The sequence below is a fragment of the Petaurus breviceps genome, unplaced genomic scaffold (genome assembly GCF_028583685.1).
Source record: "Petaurus breviceps papuanus isolate PSGF00001 unplaced genomic scaffold, PetGlider_PUasm1.0 207, whole genome shotgun sequence".
In the NCBI taxonomy this organism is placed as follows: Eukaryota; Metazoa; Chordata; class Mammalia; order Diprotodontia; family Petauridae; genus Petaurus; species Petaurus breviceps.
In genome coordinates, this window is record NW_027185850.1 from 13,075,515 (window position 1) to 13,097,975 (window position 22,461).

Here is a 22,461-nt window from a genome sequence, read left to right on the forward strand (position 1 = left end):
TGCCTGGCCCCACATTTGAACTATGTCACCTAGCTGGCTGTTTATCTGTTCTGGGGGCAGTTATTTGTAGTATCAACAAAAAAAATCAATCGGTCAATAAATCAATTACAAACCTGCTGTTATTTAGAACTTTGAAAAGGCAGTATGAAGATCATTACTTAGTTAGGAAACAAGGCTTTTTCTTTATTTTTTAAAAAATCATTTGTTGCAAAATGATTTTATTTTTGTGGGATCTGTTAAAGCAGTCCTGGACTTGTGGTTAGATGCTGATGCAATGAGAGCCCTGTTCCCTCTTAAAATTGCATTCAGGTGAACATTGGGCTGTGTGGCTGCTGCTGCGGCAGAGTGGCTAGTGATTGGCCCCATCTCCATGCCTGCCTATAGTTTAGTGATCTCTCTGGCCTCAGGGTTTCAGCTGCCAGTCATGGCATTATAGGACCCATGTTCCTAGACTTGCTTATCTTCGGGCTAAAGTGTCCCATAAGGAGCAGAAGTCAAGAAGGCTTCGTGAGTGGAGGTGAGTAATTGTGAGGCCCACCCCATTAGTGAAGGGCACCCATTCAGTGTTCCAGAGAGATTCTTGAGACATTTTATGGTCATTTTAGACATAGACATTTTATTTATTGAATTGCAAAGTATACAGACAGGCCTGCCAGGGTTACTGCTTCCGTTCAAAGTCATTTACTCACTTCTTTCTCAGAATTTTAATTGTTCTTTTTTAACTGGAAATTTCCAATGGCATCATTTCTTTTACCCATTTTGGGGGACTGAGATCCCCATTGCACTTCTCTGTGGTGTAGCACTGATATTTATCCTTTTGTTATATCCTGACAAGATAATTTGTAAAGTATTTTTACAGGTGCCAGTGCCAGAATGCTGTAAAAGTAATACACTCCTATAAAACACAAAAGACTTGTTAATAAGGTACAGCGATATAAAATATAAAAGTCAATATGACTTAATGATGATCAGCTGCATTTACTTAACAACCAGGAGCCAATTTAAATACAGTAATTTATCCTGCCTCTTGTGGTTTCATAAATAAAGTATAAAAACACGTGACACGAATTTCTCTCCAACAAAGTATAATATAAATTTTAAGTTTTACATTATGGATTTTCATAGGTGCTGCCAAACAGATTGAGTTCAAGTTTTAAATTAATAATATAACAATACTTCATAAATGTAGAAGTATCTGACCTTCACATTTATTCATGTTTATATTTTTTAAGAACTTGGTGAGACTGTGAAATCAGATTGCAATATGAATATTAAAAACAAAATACTTCTGGTGAGTTTCCAGTTAATGGGGTGATCCTTAAAGGGAAAATAAAAGTGCCCTTGACGTGGTGTTCAAGGTTGTTTAAGGAAGCCCATCTGAAATTGATTACAACATCATAAAATATTTGCACATTTGATGTCAGAAGGCATCAGATTGAGAAAGGTAAAGTTCATGAGGTTGTGTGATGACAGTTTTGACCTTGAAATAAATTTATAATTGTTTTAAACTCCAGATAAATTCTTATTAAAGAAGAAAAAGCTACATGAACTTGACCTAGTAAGCACCCAGCAGCTCTTAGTGCCTTTTCTGGGTCTTTCTTGCTGATTATTAAACCACAGTAACTTGGGTTGAGTTTAATGTTCAGTTTATTGTTTTTTGGAAACTTGCCTGTGTTCACTCAAAGCTTTCTAAGTCTGTTGGGTGGATTAACATTTTGGTTGTCTTGATCGAGTAGAGCCTGCCTTTGGGGGACTTCCAGGACAGGCCCCGTCTCCGCTCAGGTCTGCCCTTCAGTCGCGCCTTGTTGTATTTGCCGTTCAGGTTGGTTTCTCTGCATACGTCGTCCCACCACCAGCCCCCTGGGGAAGAGAGACCATATGGCCCATGAGAGCACATTTCCCACTTCTGCCCTCCTCTTTCTTGGCTCTGCAGTGACCAGATGGCCTCGCCGGCCAGGAGCACTTGGTGGCCCTCAGCTGTGCCCATCAGCCTCTCTGCCCCTCCCAGGCTGGCTCCTAGGGTTCAGCAGCCAAGAAGCCAGTCACTCTGGGGCCATGTTGAGGGCCTTAGGAACAGGCCCATGGTGGCTTGAGGGGCTGAGGAAGGCTGTGTACCCTTAGCTCTGCATCATTCTAGCTCTGTGCTCGTGTTTAGGCCTTGGATTTTATCAAAATTTTTTTTGCTTTTTTTGGGGGGGGGGGGGCAATTTGGGTTAAGTGACTTGCCCAAGGTCACATGGCTAGTTTTTGGTGAAGTGTCTGAGGCCGGATATGAACTCAGGTCCTCCTGACTCCAGGGCCAGTGCTCTATTCACTGCGCCACCTACCCGCCCCTTCAGGCCTTGGATTTTAGCCACACCATCCTCTGCCATTCAGATGCAGGTGGTGTTCCCAGGGTGACTCACTGGGGCAGAAGTAATCATACTCAGAACAGGGATTTATCCCCCCAGTAATGTCTGAGCTCCCTCCTAGGCAGTGCTGCCTTCCTCTGTCTACGCTCATTGCTTCCCGATACTGTTACTGAGTTTGTCTGGGGAGCATACTTTTATTTTCTCTAAATAAGATCACGTCTGACATGCTAAGAACTTGAGTCCATCAGTAAACATTGCTTGTCTCACCAGATGTGCTGAGGGAGCATTCCTGGGGCTTAAAAGGTGAAGCTCCTAGTTCAGCCCACACCAAATGAACCTCCTTTTCACAATCGATCGTTGCAAGATTTTGCTGGTAGAAGGTAAAATTGACCCTAATTCTTCCATTCTTTGCATGTAAGTGGTACTTAGGTATTGTTTTTATTCAGTTACCTGGAGCAGCATTTCTCACTTAAGCAAATAAAGGATTAATGTTCTTGGGAACCAGAGTACCTGAGTGGCCTTCTGGGCAGCTGAGATGTTTCTTTGCATTATGGTCCCAAGTCGAAAACACAAGGTCTTTGTGCTCGGGGATCGCGCTGGGAATGTTGCCTAGAATCTCTGATAGGTGCAGGGTGTAGTCTGTATCTTTACTTCCCAGGCTGAATGAGTACTCAATGGAACGCCTGTTGTCTTTCCAGTCTTCCAGCTCGATGCGTAGGACGTAATCAGATTGCTTGACTATGGAGTAGATCTTTTCTAGGCCTAGCCAAAATTCTCCTGCAAAGAAAATTTCTGTGACTCTGGAAATAGGAATTGCAGGTAGGGCAGTCATTTAAGAGAGTTTGAACTGTTGGTTTAACTAAATCAGTATTATTAATATTCGGGTCGTTTTAGATGGTCTCTGGAGGCCTTTCTCGTTGTTTACTTCCCTGAGGACTAAAACTGGGAGATTGGAATGAGAGGGTGCCTCCTCACATTTTAGAAAACATTAAAATCTGTGGGTTGAGTTGAAAGCCTAATTTTAAAAAGGCCAGCCTGACACATGTGAACCTTGCTAGGTGTTTTCCTTTTGTAGAGAACTGTTAGGTCAGCTCCATGTTGGATCATTTCTTTTTACTTCCAGATCTATTGTTGGGTGCAGTTAGTATGGCACTGAGTTATTTATTAAGAGAGATTAGATATTTTAGACACCATCAGAATGTTATTGGTTTTTTTTTTTAAGCAATCAGGGCTAAGTAACTTGCTCAAGGTTACACGACCAGTTATTTCTGGGTGTGGTGCTGAGTGTCTGAGCCCAGGATTCGATCTCCAGGTCATCCCAACACTGGAGCCAGTGCTGTTACTCGGTGAGCCACCTGGCCACCAAAGTTATTGTTTTTTAAACCTAGCAGCAATATAAACTCGTTTCTAAAAGCTTTAAATTGAAACCGTTGTTATCTCTTCAGTTGTAGATTTGGTCTTTTCTTTCTGCCTGATGTTTTCCAAGATAACATATGTTCTGTCTAGTTCAAATTCAATATGTGGATACTTTTTAATACTTTTTTTCAAATTAAATGTTCACGGTTAGAGGTTTGGTCTGTATGATTTTGCATGTAAACAAAGCATCTGATGGGGGGGGTGGAGAATGACTGTCTGTAATTGCTGGCTGGTGTCTTTACTCAGGAATTTCAGAGGAGAAAGGCTGCAATTTAAGGATAAGGAGCCTGTAGAGGCCGAGTGTTTGCTTTTAACATGTCATCGGGGTGGGGGTGAAATAGCCCCTATGGGCCTTGCTTCATTCCCAGGCTTACACCTACTTGGCAATGGTTGTGGAGGGTCACTAGTATCTTAAATAGCTGGAGGGGACCTTCAAGACCATCTGGTCCAGCCCCTTCCTTTTACAGATGTGGACACTGAGGCTCAGTGAAATTCAGTGATTTTGGGCAGCCAGGTAGCACAGCGAGTAAGAGCACCGTGTTGAGAAGTGTTGAGAAGACCTGGAGATCGAATCCCGGGCTCAGACACTTAGCACCCACCCAGAAACACCTGGCCATGTAACCTTGAGCAAGTTACTTAACCCCAATTGCTTAGGGGCGGCCAAGTGGCTCTGCGAGTAAGAGCACCGGCTCCAGTGTTGGGACGACCTGGAGATCGAATCCTGGGCTCAGACACTCAGCACCACACCCAGAAATAACTGGCCTTGTAACCTTGAGCAAGTTACTTAACCCCGATTGCTTAAAAAAAAAAAATTCAGTGATTTTCCAGAGGTCACCCCATAGTGAGCATCAGAGGCAGGATTAGAACCCAGGTCCTCTGACTGTAGGGCCAAGCTTCTTTCTGCCTTACCTTCCACATCTGCCATGTAGACACCTTAGGAGTAGACTTGAAACTAGACAATCAGTGGGGAATCACGTTAATAATCATCCATTTTAGATTATAAATAGGATATCTGGAGGAAAGATTTCATTTTAGGATAGGGTAGTTGACAACTTATCAAATTTGGCATTTTTTAAAAGGAAGCTTGAATTGCAGTGAATTTTTTTAATAATTTAATTGAAGAGATGCAAGATGGAGTCTGTAACACCTTTGGTTGCCAGTAACAGACTTAGTACTTTTGTTCTTAGAAAGTCTATGTCTCAGACAGATGCTCTGATAAATTTATTGGCTGTTGGCCAGCACTGTGAATCACAAATGCATAGATACAGTATTAGACTTGGTGTATCCTGTGCTCACATATGGGAAGGGATGTTTGTGAGTCGCTGGATAAGTCTGCAGGCCTGGTTCAGTGTGTGCAGCCCTGCCTGAGCTAGCCCCCAGCTCTGAGGGCCAGTGACTCTTCAGGGGGCCCGAGGCCCCTACACGCGGTCCTCGAGTTCAGGATTGTTTTCAAAGAAATGCTGTGGTGTGATTCACCTAGCGAAATACTGTCCCTTTTCTACCTACATGTCTGTGTGAGGCTGGATTCTTTGTAAACTTCCACTAAAAGATTCTATTGGAACAGATTGGATAGGGGAGAATCCAGCAGTTTTCTACTATAGACACTGAAAAGATTTGTAAAAAGATGTCGACCAGTGCTGTTCTTCTCAGAACAGCTTTTTTGAAAAAAAAAAAATCTACGTCTTGTAATTATACTATTTATGTTACTTTGTAACTTGTTTGTTATTTTTAAATGAATTAATATGTTTAAAAATTGATCAGTATTCGTTTCCAACATGGTAGATTTTGAGATGTAACTCAGAAACAAATGCTTTTGGAAGGGCCTTCGGTTTTTAAGAGTATAAAGGGAACCTGAGACCCCAGAAGTTTGAGAACTCTTGCTCTCCTTAAGCCTGTGAAGTGGTGTCCTAATCTGAAGCCCCACGTCCAAGCCCATTGCTGTTGGTCTGAACGCACGCATCCCGAGGGTCCGAAGTGTGTTTGTGCACATTGTACCCTTGGAACTCTTTTCCCTTTGTAGTTCTGGGGATTCACCAGGACATGGGGTGACCTTACCGTCGAGACTCCCAAAACCATGCTGATAGTTCTCCCAGGTTTCGTTGAAATTTTGTGACCCATCCATTCGGTGTTGGATTACTGTCCATGAGCTGCCTGGGAAGGGGGAAGGAACTGCAGTTACTTATGGCGATTTAGCACTGACACAGAGAGCACATTGCACAGATGTCTGTTTCTATGACCAGTTGCAATGTATGACAGTTCATAAATGCTCTGTGCTGTTTTTCTGGTGGTGGTCCAGTGCACAGAGCCCTGGGCCTGGAGTCAGGAAGGCCAGAGTTCAAACCTGGCCTCAGGCACCTGCCAGCTGTGTGATCCTGGCACATCATTCAGCCTGGGGATAATAACAGCATCTGCCTGCCAGGCTTGTGTGAGGTTCAGCTGAGAGAGTAATTGTAAGGTGCTTAGCCCAGGGCCAGGCCCTTCTATAAATGCCTGTTCTCTTCCCCCTCCTCATTGTGAATTATAGAAACCTAGAAAAGCCCAACAGGAGTTTTCTAAAGAAGAAATCCAAGCCATCCATAGCCATCTGCGTCATGAATAATTAGAGGAATGCAAATGAAAGCAGTTCTTAGGTTCTGCCTCCTCCCCATCCAGGGAGCAAAGCTGACAGAAAAAGGAAATGGTGCATGATGAAGGGTCTGCAGAAAGTCATGTGCCATGTCACGCCCGGCCTGGGAAGCTGGCCTGGCCCTGGGGAGAGCAGCTCAGCAGGAGGCCCCTAGACTGCCTAGCGGGCATGCTTGGGACCTTCTGGAGCACCCCTAGGCCTGTGTGCCAAGGAGGTGGATGCAGGAGGAAACAGACTCCTGGGCACACAAGTCACTGTGGCAGCTGCGAGCTGGCAATCTAGGAGTGGCTATCAGTGAGGGGAAAGGGACTGCAGGGGCAAGCGCTGAAGAGGGTTTCAGAGAAGCCTGGGAAGACTTGTGTGAACTCAGCCATGGCAGTGAAGTGAGCAGAGCCGTTCCCATTTCTACTGCAGCAGCAGCTCTGCTCAGACCAAGGGCTTGGAAGCCGGGAGGCCTCCCGCCCATGCAGTGACCACCCGTGAGCCTGCAGCCCACTCCTCCCTCCGGAGAGGAGGGGTGATGCAGGGGCCGAGTGAAGCCCAAAGGCTGCGCCAGGAGCTGTGGTCAAGGGGCTTTGGCTCCTGTTTGTTCTGGTACAAGGTTTTCACCTTTTTTGTTATTTTAATGGTACAAGTATGGTGGGAGGACATGAAAAAACCAATTTGTTAATTAAAGAAGGTAAAATTAATCTAAAAAGGATCAAACAAAAAGAATTTCCAATAGACTGAGCTCTCCAAGACAGAAGCTGCATTAATTGATGGCTTTGTGTCACCGGTTCTTGGGGCACATTAGACACCAAAGGTTTGTTGATCTGAATCACGTTTTCTAAGTTAACAAACACAGCAGCTCTGAGGTAGGTGTTCTTATCCCCATTTGGGGGAAATGGAGGCAGACGGAGATTAAGTGACTTGCCCAGGAACACACAGCTAGGACACATCTGAGGTGAGCGCAGGCCTTCCTGGCTTTGGGTCAGACTAGCCGCTGAGCCCTGGCCTCCTTACCCCACTCATGCTTGCTGTTGCCCCTGAAGAATCACTAGGCCTTTCCATATGACTTGCAGCTAACATCTTCCACGTGGGTTATTTCCCCGTCTTAGAATTCAACATCTCTGGGCAGAACGCCACCTTTCTTTCTCCTTATGTCCCCAGCGCGTATCAAGTACCTTCCCCAAAAAGCTTAATAAATACCTGAATAACTGGTTCATTTTAGCCCTGAGCATGCTGCCTGGCCTGTAGGAGGTACTATTAAATAATTAGTGAATGGAGCACTGCAGAGGAGTCACAAAGGGCACACAGGGAATCCAAGGAGATGAGGGGCATCTCCCACTTGTGCCATTGGCATTGGAGAGGGTCACCTTCTGCCCCAGCCCTTCTCCTTTGCCTTGTCTTTTTACCTGATTTCACTTCACAGTAGACGTTGAAGACTTCGGATTGGCTGGGCCTGATGGGGTATATGCCGCTGGCACGCAGACCTCCATCGTAAAGGGCAGCGCAGTCCGCAGGACCGTCTGGAAGTGGGGCAGAGCAGAGCATGACTTAGTCACCTGGGGAGGGCCGGGATGAGGCCTAGAACCCAAGCTCTTTGTCTGAGGCTTTTCTCTGTCTGCCTACAAAATACATGGTTACCAGGACTCCTTTGACTGCTTTCTGGCACACAGTGACTGTATCAGGTGGCATTTTAAAGCCAAGAATTGGTGCCTGAGAAAAGTCACCACACCTTGTGCTGGATGCAGGAAGGGTGGGGATGGTCTAGCTTCTCAGATCGCTTGGGTTTGAGGTCAGAGGACCCAGCTCCCAGCTCTGGGCCTGGGCCTCGTTACTTGTATAACCTTGAGAAATCAGACTGCTTCATGTGCAAAGTGATGGTCTTGGACTCGGCCATTTCTAAGGTTGCTTCTTACGCTCACTCTGTTCCTCACCTACTCTGGTATACAGGCTTATGGTATCTGGCTTGTGAAGCCTCCCGCCCCCTCTCCCTCGGCTCTGTGTGGGCCAGGGTGCTGCTGAGTGGAGATCTGGAGAGTTCTGCACCGGGAGGCTTGTATTTGGGCCTGCCAGACCTGCTTTGCATTGTTCAGACTCTTAATCCATTGGCTTAATAGAGCATTCCTACTTTAGAAATGTTCACCTGGGGGAGAGGGGGGGATCCTGCCGAGCAGGTTTTACACAACAGTCCGTGACCTTACCATTAGATTCTGCAGACTTTGTTCCATTGGACTGAAGAGAAGGAATGGTTCTTGGCGCTCTTTGCTTTGAAGAAAAGGAGTTGTCTGTGGTTTCTTGAAAACCCGTCCTTCTTAGCTGATAAGAGGAACATGGACATACGATTCATCTCCTAAGAACTCCTGGGACAGGCTGGGGAGGGTGGGGTAAGTGCCGGGCTGATTAAGCCCAAGACAAGGAATGTGTACAACTTTCCCATTTTTCTTGACCCAGAAGGGAAGGTTCGATTGCTGTGGCCTTCCTGTTCTGTGCCTAGAGGCCCTGTTGGCTCTGGGAGCATCCTGGGACCTCAGAGCCCTCTGCTTTGGGGGAGGGCCTGCCCAGGGATGAAATCCCAGATCCAGGAGAGCCCTTGCCCCCATGCCTTCCTCGGTAGAACACTCTGCCATGTAGGATGGTTTCATTTGCCACCCACTAATGATGGAGGAACGGTGGGGCCACCACCCTCATCCCACGTAGGTGATGCTTTGAATGCTCTGGTTCTCTCTCCTCACAAAAACTGTATTAAGTGAGTAGTGCAGGCACTCATAGGTGGTACTTAGGGGCTGCTGTGGCAGAGAAGGTCCCCTTCCTGCCGGTCCCCTTGGAGGTGGGCCTTTGTCTAGGAGCTTAGGAGTCCCCCAGACAGCCGGCCTTACAGGCTGCCTCCCAGCTCACAGTTGGAGAGCAGCCACCCCCTGAGGAGGCAGAGAAGGAGACCTTCGGGGAGGCAGCAGTACATTTAAGAATGGTGGTGGTTTGTGGCTTACAGATTGCCCTGTGACATTGGTGGTGCAAGCAGTCATAGTCCCATTTTACAGAAGAGGAAACTGTGACTTGCTGAGATGGAGGGACTGTTCCAGACAGGAGCAGAGGAAGCACCTGCTTCCCTTCCTGAGCGCCCTCTGGTGCTTTCTGCTCCCCATGGCAGAGCCTGGGGATGGACGGCCCTTTGGCTATGGCCTCACCTGGTTTTCCATCTCCTTGATTTGGCCGTGCTGCTTGGTGAGCTGCTGGTACTGTTCATGGACCGTCTGGAAAAGCTCTTTGATGCTGTGATCTTGCTGCTCTACAAAAGTCTGGGAATGGGGGCTGGTTAGAGGCCATCTTGTCCAGCCCACCCCACACTGACCCTCCAGCCTTGGAGCCCTTGTCAGCTCTTTCTCCCTGGGCGTTCCTGTAACAGCCTGCTTATGTGCTTTTATGTTGGATTTTAAGTTTATATTCGCTATAGTTTTTACTGAGTTGACTTTTTCAGCATAACATTTCGTAGATGGATGTGGTGAAATGCAGTGTTTCAATAGGAGAGGATTTGTTAAAAATTCCTTTTAAAAAAACCAAACCTGCCTTTTAGTCATGGGTAATAACTACTTCCAAATGTTTTCCACTTAGTGGTTGTTTAAAATTTTCATTTCATAATTTGGTTTTCTACTTTTATTTGAAATTTTGCTGATAAATGATTAATGAATTTGCTTTGATTTTTATTTTCAATTTAATAATGAAGTTTGGAAAACACAGATCTGATTTAAAATATTACATGAGCTTTGACTTTCCTCAAAAGCTTCTTTGCAAACCCAGTGTATTTCAGATCCCATTTTTCAGAAACCTGCGATAGAAGGAAAGCTGGCAAGCAGAGAGCCTGGTTCATGGCCTTAGCTGTCCCGACTTACCTTAAGGAAGGTCACCTCCTGAGGGTCCTGGCCTTCGGGCCGGCTGTGGAGTAGCGAGATCAGCTTCTCCTCTAATGACCTCACTTTCTGTTGGAGTTGACTCTTCTCTTCCAAGAGATCTTCAAGCTTTGAGTTCAGTTCCAAGGATAAGTTTTTCATTTCTTCATTTTTGGCCTGAAGATTTGATGTTGTTTTACGAAGTTGTCTCTCTTCCTCTTTGATTTCGTTGGTTTGTAGTGAGAGATCATAAAAAGACTTGTCGAATATGTTCAGTTTTTGAAATATGTCGTTAATCTGACTCTTTGTCTTGTGAACAAAGTCCTTAAGACCATGCCCCAGCTGAAGGAGGCCGTTGGCCAAGATCTTGACGTCATCCAGCATAGCGAATCTTGATTTTGGCTCTGGAGGGGGAGAGTCAGGTGGGGGGTGTTCCTGGCCCATCCCAGAGGAAATAACAAGAGGGACAATTAAAAAAAAGAGGGAAATTGCTCTCATTTTTGTTTTCTGATTTGTGTTATTTAGAAGAGGTTTGAACTGACTTTCCTCTTGTAACTGACCTAGATTGCTGAACTCTATATATACCCCTGGCTGCTTCAGAAAAGGCTTACTGCAGAAGGAGAGATAGTTGATCATTAAACTGTGTAAACCTGAACAAAGGTAACCCCTTTCTTTATTCAATTAGGTCAGTTTTGCTGAGCAGTAGTTTTAGGAAATTATAAAGTAAGTGCATGAAAAGTTGAACAGGTAATGATGTGTGGCTGCCTTCTTTTAAAAATTATTTTGTTTTGAGCTTAAATACACAATGAGAAAAGAAAAAAAATTTGATAAACTTAAATATTAAAACTTAAATACAAAATAAGAAAAGAAAAAAGCATTGCTATGTATATGGCAGAACTGAGAGGATTCAGAATATTCAGAGACAAAGAAAGCCTGTCCAATAAATACTACACATTGTGTTCCAAGCTGCCCATCTTTTCTTTGCTTCCTGGTGAGTTTTCTTGTGTTCTCTGTCATGCACTTTTTACTTTGTTCCTTTTTCTCCCTTCCTTCCCTCCCCCCCACAAGAAGTCTACAGTTAAGTGTGGATATATAAGCCCCCCACATATATGTACACACACATGTGCGTACACATGCATAGATACACACATACACACGCATACATACATCTGCTTAGCCATCTATAATCACTCTCATATCTAGACACATACATTGCTGTCATGTATGTAAGACCACACTATCCTTGTTCTCTGCTTCTCTGAGGGTGGAGAACCTCTTCCTTCATAAGTCTCCATCTTTCCATACAAACTTTGCTAAGGCCATCGCATCGTCATTTCCTAGACCACAGCAATATTCCAGTCCTTTAATGTTTAGTTATTTATGTTTAGTTATTTAGTTAGTCTAAAATATATAGTGTAGTTTCCCTAGTTTTCTCTTTTGATTAAATCTTGTCTTTTTTGCTTTTCTGTTTTGAAAGATGATTTTAGGGTATGATGCTGTTAAAGCCCATTATGAGGCAGAAATGAGCCCTTTTATCTCACAGAAAATGGAATGCAGTTGACATCGAGGAAGTAATGTATAAAACTTGGGTGTATACCTGTGCTTTTCCAAATATTGAGATTTTAATTATTTAATGCAATTAGGAGGGTTTATATTTTATTTTTATCATAAATACATTATATTAGATTTGCCATGAAGAGGCTTTCCTAGGTAAGGTAGATGGACCTTTGATGCCAAGAGTGACAAGCCTTTCCTAGAGAGGCATTTTAATTTTCAAAACAGCAACCAAAACAGAAGCACGCACTTGCAACCTAACTTGAAATTCCCAGGAGCCTGTTCGGGTGGGAGGAGAGGCTAGACCTGCCTCTCACTTACTAGGCAATGGTGCCATCAGGGGTGACCTTTGCCTTGCCCACCCTGCCAAGTTTGTGTTCCTTTTCCACGTGCTTGCCCTCTGACTCTCCCACACTCCTTTAATCCTAGGTTCTTCTTCTCCATCCCAGTGGTGTATAGGGACATCTGTGTTTGCTCATGCACACAGGGGGAGTTCAGCTCTGCAGAATAGTGCTGAGGGCTTACCTGCCATCCTGCTCAGTCATTTTCCAGCCTCTGATGTCACTGGCAGGGAGGAGAGGCTCCCTTGAGTGAAGCAGGAGGCTGAGAAGGTGGAAATGTGTGGACATCCAGAGGGTCCCAGAGAAGAGAGAATGGCTGGACTACAGGCAGCTTTTTGCCTATCAGCCTTGCTGCTCTCCGAGAGTTCTCCAACCTCTGGGAAAAACAGTCCCCACTTACTCGAGAAAGCTGTTTGTGCCAGATTGCTAATGTGGATTTTGAAACCCATTGGAAAGTTCTACCTCCAGTGGCTTAGACCAGAAATTGCTCTAAGACTGATGTAGCTAACAGCGGCACCAAGATCTTTTCTTTAAAACAAACACACACGAATACACTGAGACCCGCTGTGTGTGCACATGCCCCGGTGGACCCCAGCTCTCCTTTCCTTGCCATTTTCTCCCCGTGATCTCCATCCTGACCCTTGCTGTCTTCCCTGCCTCTCTGTCCCACTCTCCTCCATAGTTCTTTCTTCTCGCTGCCGTTAGATGCTGAGCGCCATGAGGCCCAGAGCTGCTCTGTCTTCTCTTGGTCTCCCCTGCACTGAGAGCCCTGCTTGGGGTGCAGTCAGTGCTGAATCCATGCTCTGTTAAGTTCTGCCCTCCTGCCTGCCTTCTTACAGTCTTCGGCACCCAGCCAGGAACAGAAGCGGCCTCTTCCAAGGCAGACAGGTGGTTACCAGCGGATCCCTAGTTTCTGCTGCTGCTGATATACTAGGGTTTTGTGGTTTTCACTGAGAGAGGAAGAGGAGGAGGAGGAGGGAGGACTCCTCGAGGGTGTTTCAGTTTATGTCCTGGTATTGGTGTGTGCCCAAATTGACTGTTGTGTACGTATGTCTTATAAAATGATTTCATCTAGTTGCATTATTTGTCTGTCTTCATTTGCTTATTAGATTTTTGTAACGTTACCATTTTTAAAGGACTTTCACTTTTTATCTCAATTAATTTGAATCTCTGGAAGGTCCTATAAGCAGAACTGATACCATTAACTTCATCTTACAGATGTTAAAACTGAGGCTCAGAGAGTAATTGACTAAAAATTCTGGACCCCCAAGAGCCAGAGCTGCGACTGCCCACTGTTGCTGACCTCTTGGGCCACGCCAGCTCTCGGGGCCAGACCGTCTTTGGGTTGACTCTAGCACAGTGTTTCATATTTGGGAGAGTCTTGAGAGGCCCCGAACAAGAATGTCCTCTTCAGCATCCTGAGAAGGGGTCGATTAGACTTTATTTGTCTACCTTCCGTAAGGAGGAACCGAACCTGTTCCTCTTTGGAGTAGCTTCCATTGTTTAAAATCTAATATCAGATTTAATTTGGCTGTTTTCAGTCCCTACCCTTTACACCTGTTTCTTCGCTCTGAGACCAGGCAGAAGAAAGATTTAGTCCCTTTCTGTCTCCTAGCCCTTCAGAGGGTTTGTAGACGACTGTAATGACTTCCCTCAGTCTCCTCTTCATCCACTCAAGCATCCCCGTTCCTCGGAACGACGTCCCAGTCCTTCATCGTCCCCGGTGCCCTCCTAGGCAGGCTCTTCCAGACGTGCCCTGCCCATGGTGGACCAGAATGAGAATATTGCCTTTCTTCTTCAGACTCTTTATCCGCCATTCATTCTTGAGTGACGTAGTGGGGAGTTAACTCATTTTGACCTTCATTTTGCTAAAATACCAGGTCTTTTTCAGATGTGCTTCCTCCGGCCGTACTTCCTCCATCTTAGATTGTGAAGTTGATCATTTGAAGTCATCTGTAAAACCTCCTGCTTAACTCAGTTAAATCTCTTCATTAGCTCTGGCTCAGTGTTCTAGTCTGTCAAGATCATTTTAAATATTGGCTGTTCTTCCCAGCCTTGTGTCGTCTGCAGATTGGCTGGGCATGCCATTTATGTAACTGTTAAACAGCATGGAGAGGAGTGAGTACAGATCCCTGGGGAGTACTGTGGAGATCTGCTTCCAAACTGACATCAGCCGTTCAGGACTTCTAGGGATTCTTCTGTTCAGGGAGATCCAGGGGTAGAAGTGTGCAGGACCACATCTCCCAGTTGTCCACAGGAGGCCAGCAGAGATTTTTTTCTATTGAATATTTTGCTAAAACCCATTTAATATTCATTTATAGCCTTCCCTTGAACAACCAGTCTTGTAGTTCTGCTAACAGAGGGGCTCAGATGACTCTGGCATGGCTTGCGCTTGGTGAAGCCTGTTCTTTGGGGTGATTTCTTTCTTTTCCAGGTGCTCACAGGCCAGTTCTTCAGTGATGCCTTTTAGCATTTTGGGGGAATCAGTTAAGATGACTGTAGCCTTTTTTTTTTTTAATAGAGCCACCCCTTGGCCTTCCGCACTCCCATCGTGCTGCTCCCATGCTCCACTGACTCCCAGTGATACCAACAGTTACTTCACGGTCCTCTCCGCTGTTTTTTTTTTTTTTTTTTTTCGGTTCCTGAGAATGTGGCTCCTTTAGCCTTGAACTCCTTACAGGCTGCCAGGTTCTGTCTTACTGTCAGCTCCTTATTAGCTATTTCTCTTTGGTTGCTTTTGGTCCAAAGGTTTCCTCTTTAGTAGAGGAAACAAGCAGAGTCTGTTTTAAGCATTTCTGCCTCTTCTCCCCCATCTCTTATGACTGTCCTGTCTGCTCCAGATAGCAGTTCTGTCCGTTCTTTGATTCTCCTCCATTCCCCAACATATAGAAAATGCAAAACCCCATTTTTCTGTTCAATATGTTTTTTGAAGTACTCCCTCCGACCCCAGGAGCATTCTAAAAACAAACATCTCCTTTGCAGAGAGCTCTTTACTAGGTGCTAATGGGATGTGGGTCCTGTTTTATCCTTGGACAGGTACACAGGAGACTGACGTGTGAAGGTCAAGGGGGAGTGGTGTTGGAGAAGAGACGCTGTCTCAGGGAGATGGAGCTCCTGGCAGAGTTGGGCCACCATTCACTGGGGATTCTGTTCAGATCCACATTGGGTGAGATGGCCTTGGAGGGCCTTTCTAACCCCGAGGATCCCTCAGGCAGCCCGTGGGAGCGGAAACGGCTTTGGGCCAGGATTAATTAGAGACCCCTGGCTAGGTCGTTCTTCCAGTGGTTACGTGTTGGGTCATTAGGAAGTCGCTTAGCCTTCACCTGCAAAATAGGATGTAATGATCACGTGTGTGATGCTTTATGGTGTCGGGTTGTTGTGAGACTCAAACGGTGACCACGAGGTGCTTCTGGATCCTCTCCTCCATCCCTGGAGCATTTTGTATTTACTGGTGGTTGTTTGTGTGTTCAGGAGGCCCCAGCCAGTGCAGAGCAGATCCAAGTGATCTGAGACTTCGCGAGATTCATCCTTTGTGCTGTTGGGCCCCGGGTTACATAGATGTGCACATGTTGTTCCCGCCATAGAAGGAAAGCTTCCTGCTGGCAGAGGCCTTTTGTCGTTGTATCTCCCACACTTGTCATGGTGCTTGGAACATAGTAGGGCTTCCTAAGTGTTTGTGGATTGAAAATAATCGTGAAGCACTTTGTAAACTGTTGGATGCTGTGTAAATCATCATTAGAGAAGAGGGTGAACAGGGATGTCTCTGTAGGGGGGTTGATGTGTGAATTCAAGTTTCACAGAATGTTTAGGGAAGAGCGTGAGGGAAGACATTTTAGGTGCAGGGGAAGGTCTTAGCACCGCCACGGAGGCAGCAGGCACACATCCGGCTTGTTTCTGGGGCCAAGGAATCATCAGGTTTGGTGGACATGTGGAATGGGAGGGAGCGGAAAGAGGATGCAAGGCTGTGCATATAACCTCCAATCGTGAAGGGTTTTGAAAGCCAAGCATTTAAACTTGGTAGACCTGGGGCTGTGTATACACCTCCAGCTGCCCATTCAGCACTTGGTGGACGGGGCCAGGAGGCCTATCCTGGGGCTGAGCTGAAAGGTAGAGGGTAAGACAGAGGCAGGTGCCAAGATTCTGTCAGAAACTCCTCTGCCGCAGCAGGCTCACCTCCTGTAGCCTTTGCTGCCTCTGGCAGAAGCGTCCACTGCTCTCAGCTCTTTCCTTGTAGAGGAGAATGGCCTTGTGATCTGCCCTTCCACCCACCACTTTGTGAAGTGGGAATTGCCATGTATCAGGGGTCGTAGGAGCTTTTTATTTTAAAGAAGTTTTGTTCAGTTTGTAGGGCCAGGGGCTTCCAGACATCCAGAGGCAGATGTTTGTATTCCAGTAAAAAGAGCCATTTCACAAGTGACAAGTGCTTGGACAAGGTACCATGCCCTGCTTCTGCCTGGTCTTGGAAGCCCTCACTCTTCCCTGAGGGAAAAGCCCTTCAGGCACAGACACACTTGGCCTGCTCCCACGGTGACAATGGGTTTGTCTGTGGGGCTTGTAAATTGGAAGGGAAGTCAGCAGCCAGCGAGTCCAACCCGAAGCCGGCTGTAACAGAGGTTGTCCAGCTTGAAGACCACGACTGAGGAGGGAGCTGTTGGGAAGGGTTTCCCTCCAGTGAATCAAGCTTAAGTGGCCTCTTTACACCGTCTGTCCCTTGTCCCAAGTTCTGCCCTCACATAAGCCTTCCCTTGTTGCTCAGAGCATGAGAGGCTTAAAGGCAGCTGTCCCATTCCCTTGGGGTTAAGCATCCCTGTTTGAGTACTGGGCCTCATCACACCATTGGCACTGGTTGGTGCCCTCCTCTGCACATTCTCCAACTGAAAAATGAATTTCTGGGGCGGCCAGGTGGCACTCAGTGAGTAAAGCGCCGGCCCCAGAGTCTGGAGGACCTGGGATTGGTTCTGGCCTCAGATACTTAACACCCACACACACAAAAACTGGCCGTGTAATCTTGGGCAAGTTACTTAACCCCAATTGCTTTAAAAAAAATGAATCTCTTTCCAAAAATGTGGATTTTAGAACATTCTTTTCCACATGTGGTCTGAACAAGACAGTGCTGTGGGACTCTCACCCCCCTGCTTCAGAAAGGACACCTTCCCATGACCATTCTTGCCTTCAGTTTTCTTGAGGACCACCTCTGGTATCTGACAGGGTACTCAAAGGTGGTGATTGACTACCTTAGCAAAAGCTAGAAAAAGAGGTTCAGGATGGGAGAGTTGGATAAAAGTGGCATTTTTAGAAATTATTTTAATTTGTCTTTTTAATTTCTTCTGTCTGACTTACACTTTATGCAGAGGGGAACAGAACTCCTGTTTTCCTTGAACTTCTCTTTATACAAATAAAACTGACATAATTATCTTGTAGAATAGCCCAATTACAAAAGATCAGCTTTCAAGAAAACAAGGAAATTTGGCAAGCAAATTAAAAGACAATTTTTTTTTAACTTCAGAAACCTTAAAGCCCAAAGGTCTCAGCCCTTTAAAACATTTGGATACTTTTTAGCCTTGTTTGAAATAGCAGAAAAGCAAAGTCCTTTATCCTCCTCCCTTGATTGTTCAGGGGGTGGTGATTGTGAAATCCCAGGAAGGTGAGATTTCCTAATATAACACAGGGCGTTTGGGGCTCTTAGAACACCACACGCACCTGATTTCGTCTCTTTTCATTTTCTAGTATACTTCATTATTATTTTGTCTTGTAACCTCTTTAATCTGTATTTGGCCCACACATTCCTTGTGTGTGGAATGTGTGGTATTTCATGGAAAAGATCCTGATGAAACTATTGCAAAGTAGTTTTCCATTAGACATCTCCACCTGCCCATTCATGTGAATGATAATGTGATTTAATAAACCAAAAGGAAGCCCAATGTCACTCCCTCTACTTGCTTAGAAGTTGGCAGTCATCCATCAGTTGGCATTTGCTGTTTGTGTACTGTGTTCCAGGGTGAAGGCAGGTGAGGCCTTAAAGAAGAAAATCACAAGTAGATCAGTGCTTATTCTTCTTGAATGAATTAAAGAATATTTAGTAAGCACTTGCTGTGTTTTAAGGATTGTGCTAAGTTCTGGAAATACAAGTGGGTTGTTGTTTTTTTAAGCCTGGTTTCTCTTATCTTGCCCAGGCTGAGAGTTTCAGGGCCACTCATGGGCCTGATACCACCACTGATGGGCACCTGAACTTGGTCCTGCTCTGATTCCAGCCTGGGTGGGTCCATGCCTCCTTAGGCAGCCCTGCTAGGATTCTATTGGCAGAACCCCTTTCAGTTCAGAACTGCCCAACTGAAGGGATCTCACAGGCTCCTGGAGAGCTGGGACTATAATTGTGCCACCAGAGCATGCCTGCTTTCCAAGGAGCTCATATTCTGATTAGAAGAGACAGTCCATGTAGAGCATTCCATTGAAGGGTCAGTGGCAAGGCCCAGGAATCCTGAGGGTTCAGTTGAAGGGCCTCTGGCATAAGGCCCAATGGTCTGGAGAGAGCTGGAGAAGGGTAGATGGCAGTGCCTGGAGTCCGGATGGTTAGAGGGTCCAGCCTGGTGGTCCACTCCCCTCCCAGAAGGATGTATTAAGAAAGGCCTATATCCAGCAGGTTGTCATTGATAAATATTGTATACGCATGACCGAGATAACCAACTCAGAGTCTAACTATTTTTTCTAGCTCTACAAAGTAATTTTTTTTTGGTAGATTGATTAGTATGGCACTAAATATATAATTTAATTTAGGCAAAATTGTCATTTTTATTATATTAGCTCTACCCAGCCATGAGCAATTGATGTTTTTCCAATTAGTTAGATCTGACTTTATTTTTGTGAAAAGTGTTTTGTAATTGTGATCATATAAGTCCTGGGTTTGTTTTGGCAGGTAGATTCCCAAATATTTTATAATGTCTACAGTAACTTTAAATGGGATTTCTCTTTCTATCTCTCGCTGTTGGATTTCGTTAGAGATATATAGGAATGCTGAGGACTTATGTGGGTTTATTTTATATCCTACAACTTTGCCAAATTTGTTTATTATCTCAAGTAGTTTTTTGCTTGATTCTCTAAGTATATCATCATATCATCTGCAAAGAGTGATAGCTTAGTCTCTTCTTTCCCTTATTTGATTCCTTCAGTTTCTTTTTCTTACTGCTCCTGCTAACATTTCTAGTAACAAACTGAATAAGGGGGCGGAGCCAAGATGGCAGCATAGAAGCAGGAAAACTCCCTGCACTCCTCCCACAGCCACCTCAAATACCTATGAAAAATGACTAAACAAACTTTAGGGCTACAGGACCCACGAAGTGACAGAGAGAACCAAACCTCCCGCCGAAGGCAGCCTGGCAGGCAGACAGGAACAGTCCATCAAATACACTGGGAACAGAGCCCAGCCCCACCACAGTCTTAGCCCCAGGACAGCCCCGACCAGCCGTGGCTAGATGGACTTTGGGAAAGTGGATCACCAGCAGCTCTGGTGGTTTCCAGAATTATCAACCCATAAATGCCAAAGGCAAAGTAAAAGGTCAGTGTGGACTTTGGGAACAGGGGATTGGGGAGTGCGGTCCGGCCTCTGCCCCCAGAAGGGAGAAGCGGCTGAGAAGCATCTTTCCCTTTACAATGCCTCTTTGTGTGGCATAATTTACCCTTTTCTTCTTCATTCTTTCCCCTTCTTCCATTACAGTCCCTTTTCTAGCCCTTAATAAGGTTTTTTTGTCATCATTTTGTGTAATTTATACCCACACCCTCTATTTCTCTATTTTATTTTTCCTTTTTAGATGTCACCATAGGTATAGAATTCTCAATATTAACAGGTATCAGCTTCCCATATAAGGATGTAAACAGTTTGCTCTCATTAAATAACAAGTTATATGTGTGTGTGTGTATGTTTGTGTATGTGTGGTTTTTTTCCCTATTTACCTTTCTATGTCTCTCTTGAGTCTTGTGATTGGAGGTTGAATTTTCCATTGAGCTCTGGCTTTTTCATCAGGAAGGTCTGGAAGTCTGTTATATCATTGAATGACCATCTCCTTGCCTGGAAAATTATACTCAGTTTCTCTGGATAGGTGGTCCTTGGTTGTAACCTGAGCTCTTTTGCCTTGTGGAATATCATATTCCAGTCCCTCTGATCTTTCACTGTAGAATCTGCCAGATCCTGTGCAGTCCTTACTGTGGTTCTGTGATTATTTGAATTGTTTCTTTCTGGCTACTTGTACTATTTTCTCCTTTACCTGATAGTTCTGGAATTTGGCCACAACATTTTGCGGACTTTTCAATTTGGGATATCTTTCAGGAGGTGTCTGGTGGATTCTCTTGATTTCTATTTCACCCTTTGATTCTAGGATCTCAGGGCAGTTTTCCTTGATGAGCTCTTGGAAGATGCTGTACAGGCTCGTTTTTTCATCATGATTTTCCAGTAGGCCTATGATTCTCAGATTATCTTTCCTGGATCTGTTTTCCAGGTCAGTTATTTTTCCATTGAGATATTTTACCACTTTTTCTAATATTTTATTCTTGATGTTTTGTTTGACTGATTCTTGGTGCCTCACGGAGTCATTAGCTTCAATTTGGTTGATTCTAATTTTTAGCAAATTATTTTCCTTGGTTAGTTTTTGAAGCTCCTTTTCCATATGTTCAGATTTCATTTTTAGTTCACACATTTTTCTTTTTAAGGAGCTGTTTTCTTCATTGTAATGTTTTTCTAATTTTGATTTTAAAAGAATTATTCATTTTATCTGCTACCTCTCTAATCTGGTTTTCAAAGTTCTTTTTGAGCTCATCTAAGAATGCTTTCTGTGCTTGAGACGAGTTTGTATTCCCTGTTGAGGCTTCAGCTGTGGGTGTGAAGTCAACACTGTTTCCTTCTGAATTTGGTTCCTCCCCTCACAATAGTAGGGACTCCAGAGTCTTTGTCTTTGCAGTCTGCTTTGTACCCATTTTGAAGCAGGGCCATAGCCACACCCTTCCTCTAGGGTTCCCAAGCCTTTACTGTTTAAGGTTTTGCCCTGGGGCAATAATTACTATGTTTTCAGGGTCAGAGAGGGGCATAGGAGCAGCCGGGGTTCACTCTGCCATCCTGGTCCCTGGAGGTCCAGCTTTTTAAGTTTCCAGGCTGTAGTTGGTCATCCCAGGAGTAGCTGCTGCCCCTGGCAGGGGCCCTGCATTTGTCTCTTACCCAGTTCTGTCTAGTCCCAGCCCTGCAGCTATAGGCCTGGCAGTGGCCCTTAGGGTTGCTGGATCACCCTGCCGCCACATTGACCAGGCCTCATCTGGGCCTCCACGCGCTGTGTCGTCGGCCTTGCCACCGCCCTGCATTGTCATCCGGACCTCCTCAGAGCCTAACTAGTGACTCATTTTTACCAGTGCATTTCAGTGTCATATTCCCTTTCCAATCATCCCTCCCCCCTTAGTGAACTCTGTCATAACAATGACAGCAAAAACAAAACTGTGCTCAGCAGTCGATCTGAGGGTGGAACTTGGTGCCCTTTCTCCTGCTTGCCTCTGCCCTGCATGAAGAGAGGCATGTGCTGCCCCGGCCCCCCCGCACCCACCGCAGCCTCCTCGTGCCTGCCGCGCCCCCCCCACGCCCGCCACAGCTCCCCTGCTCTCACATTGATCGGTGCCTCTGAGCTGGGGTCTGCTGATTGCAAGCGGCGCCTTCTTTTACATCCTCATTGTCTTGTCCCATGTGCTTTCCTCCTGTTTCTGCCGCCATCCCTGGCTCTGTTCATCTGACTTTCTCCTAGTAGGCATCCATCCTACCATTAGCGGTCTCCCTCTGGCTCCTGCTGCAGAAGTTCACTTCATTTGACCCCGTGTCTCTTGGAGGAGCGGCTCCGCACTGTCTCCCTGTCAGTCCCTCGCACGTCTCGGACTCTCTGCTTTCATTAGTGAAGCTTCCCGTCAGGATTTGTCTCCACTCACCAGCTTCTCTTCCTATTTCACCGATTTTGCACTTGTTTTGTTGTACAAAAGCCTTTGGATTTTCTGTCATTTAGACTGTCCCTTTTGTCTGAACAAAGATTCTCAAACTCAACGTTCACCTTGGCTGAGCCTGGTGGAATACTGGGAAGCTGAACCGAGTGTCCACACGTTCCCCTGCCGACACGACATGCAGCTCCCCTTCTCCTCTGGGCCGCCCTGTGCCTGTGTGTGCTCCCTGTGATTCCTGGAGGGCCTCGTGCTCACTCAACAGCTAGGATGAGAAAGCACTGCTTTGTTGACCTAACAGACACCCCAAGGAGTCACACTGGAACCATCAAAGTGTAGACGCAGAA

The 22,461-nt window shown here is 45.6% G+C and overlaps 2 protein-coding genes across 7 annotated transcripts in view; one reads left to right on the top strand and one right to left on the bottom strand.

Annotated features, from left to right (window-relative positions):
• The window catches only part of LOC138164907 (dedicator of cytokinesis protein 7-like), a 324,437-nt gene that overhangs the window by 231,486 nt on the left and 70,490 nt on the right, over positions 1-22,461 (top strand). The window lies entirely within an intron of this gene.
• Positions 1,350-10,850, bottom strand: LOC138164906 (angiopoietin-related protein 3-like). Its single transcript, XM_069092860.1, has 7 exons — positions 10,266-10,850; positions 9,564-9,674; positions 8,580-8,694; positions 7,788-7,901; positions 5,823-5,918; positions 2,862-3,128; positions 1,350-1,860 (listed from the first exon to the last, which is right to left on the bottom strand). Exons 1-7 carry the CDS (start codon positions 10,758-10,760, stop codon positions 1,676-1,678), a joined length of 1,383 nt encoding a protein of 460 aa, XP_068948961.1. The 5' UTR covers positions 10,761-10,850; the 3' UTR covers positions 1,350-1,675.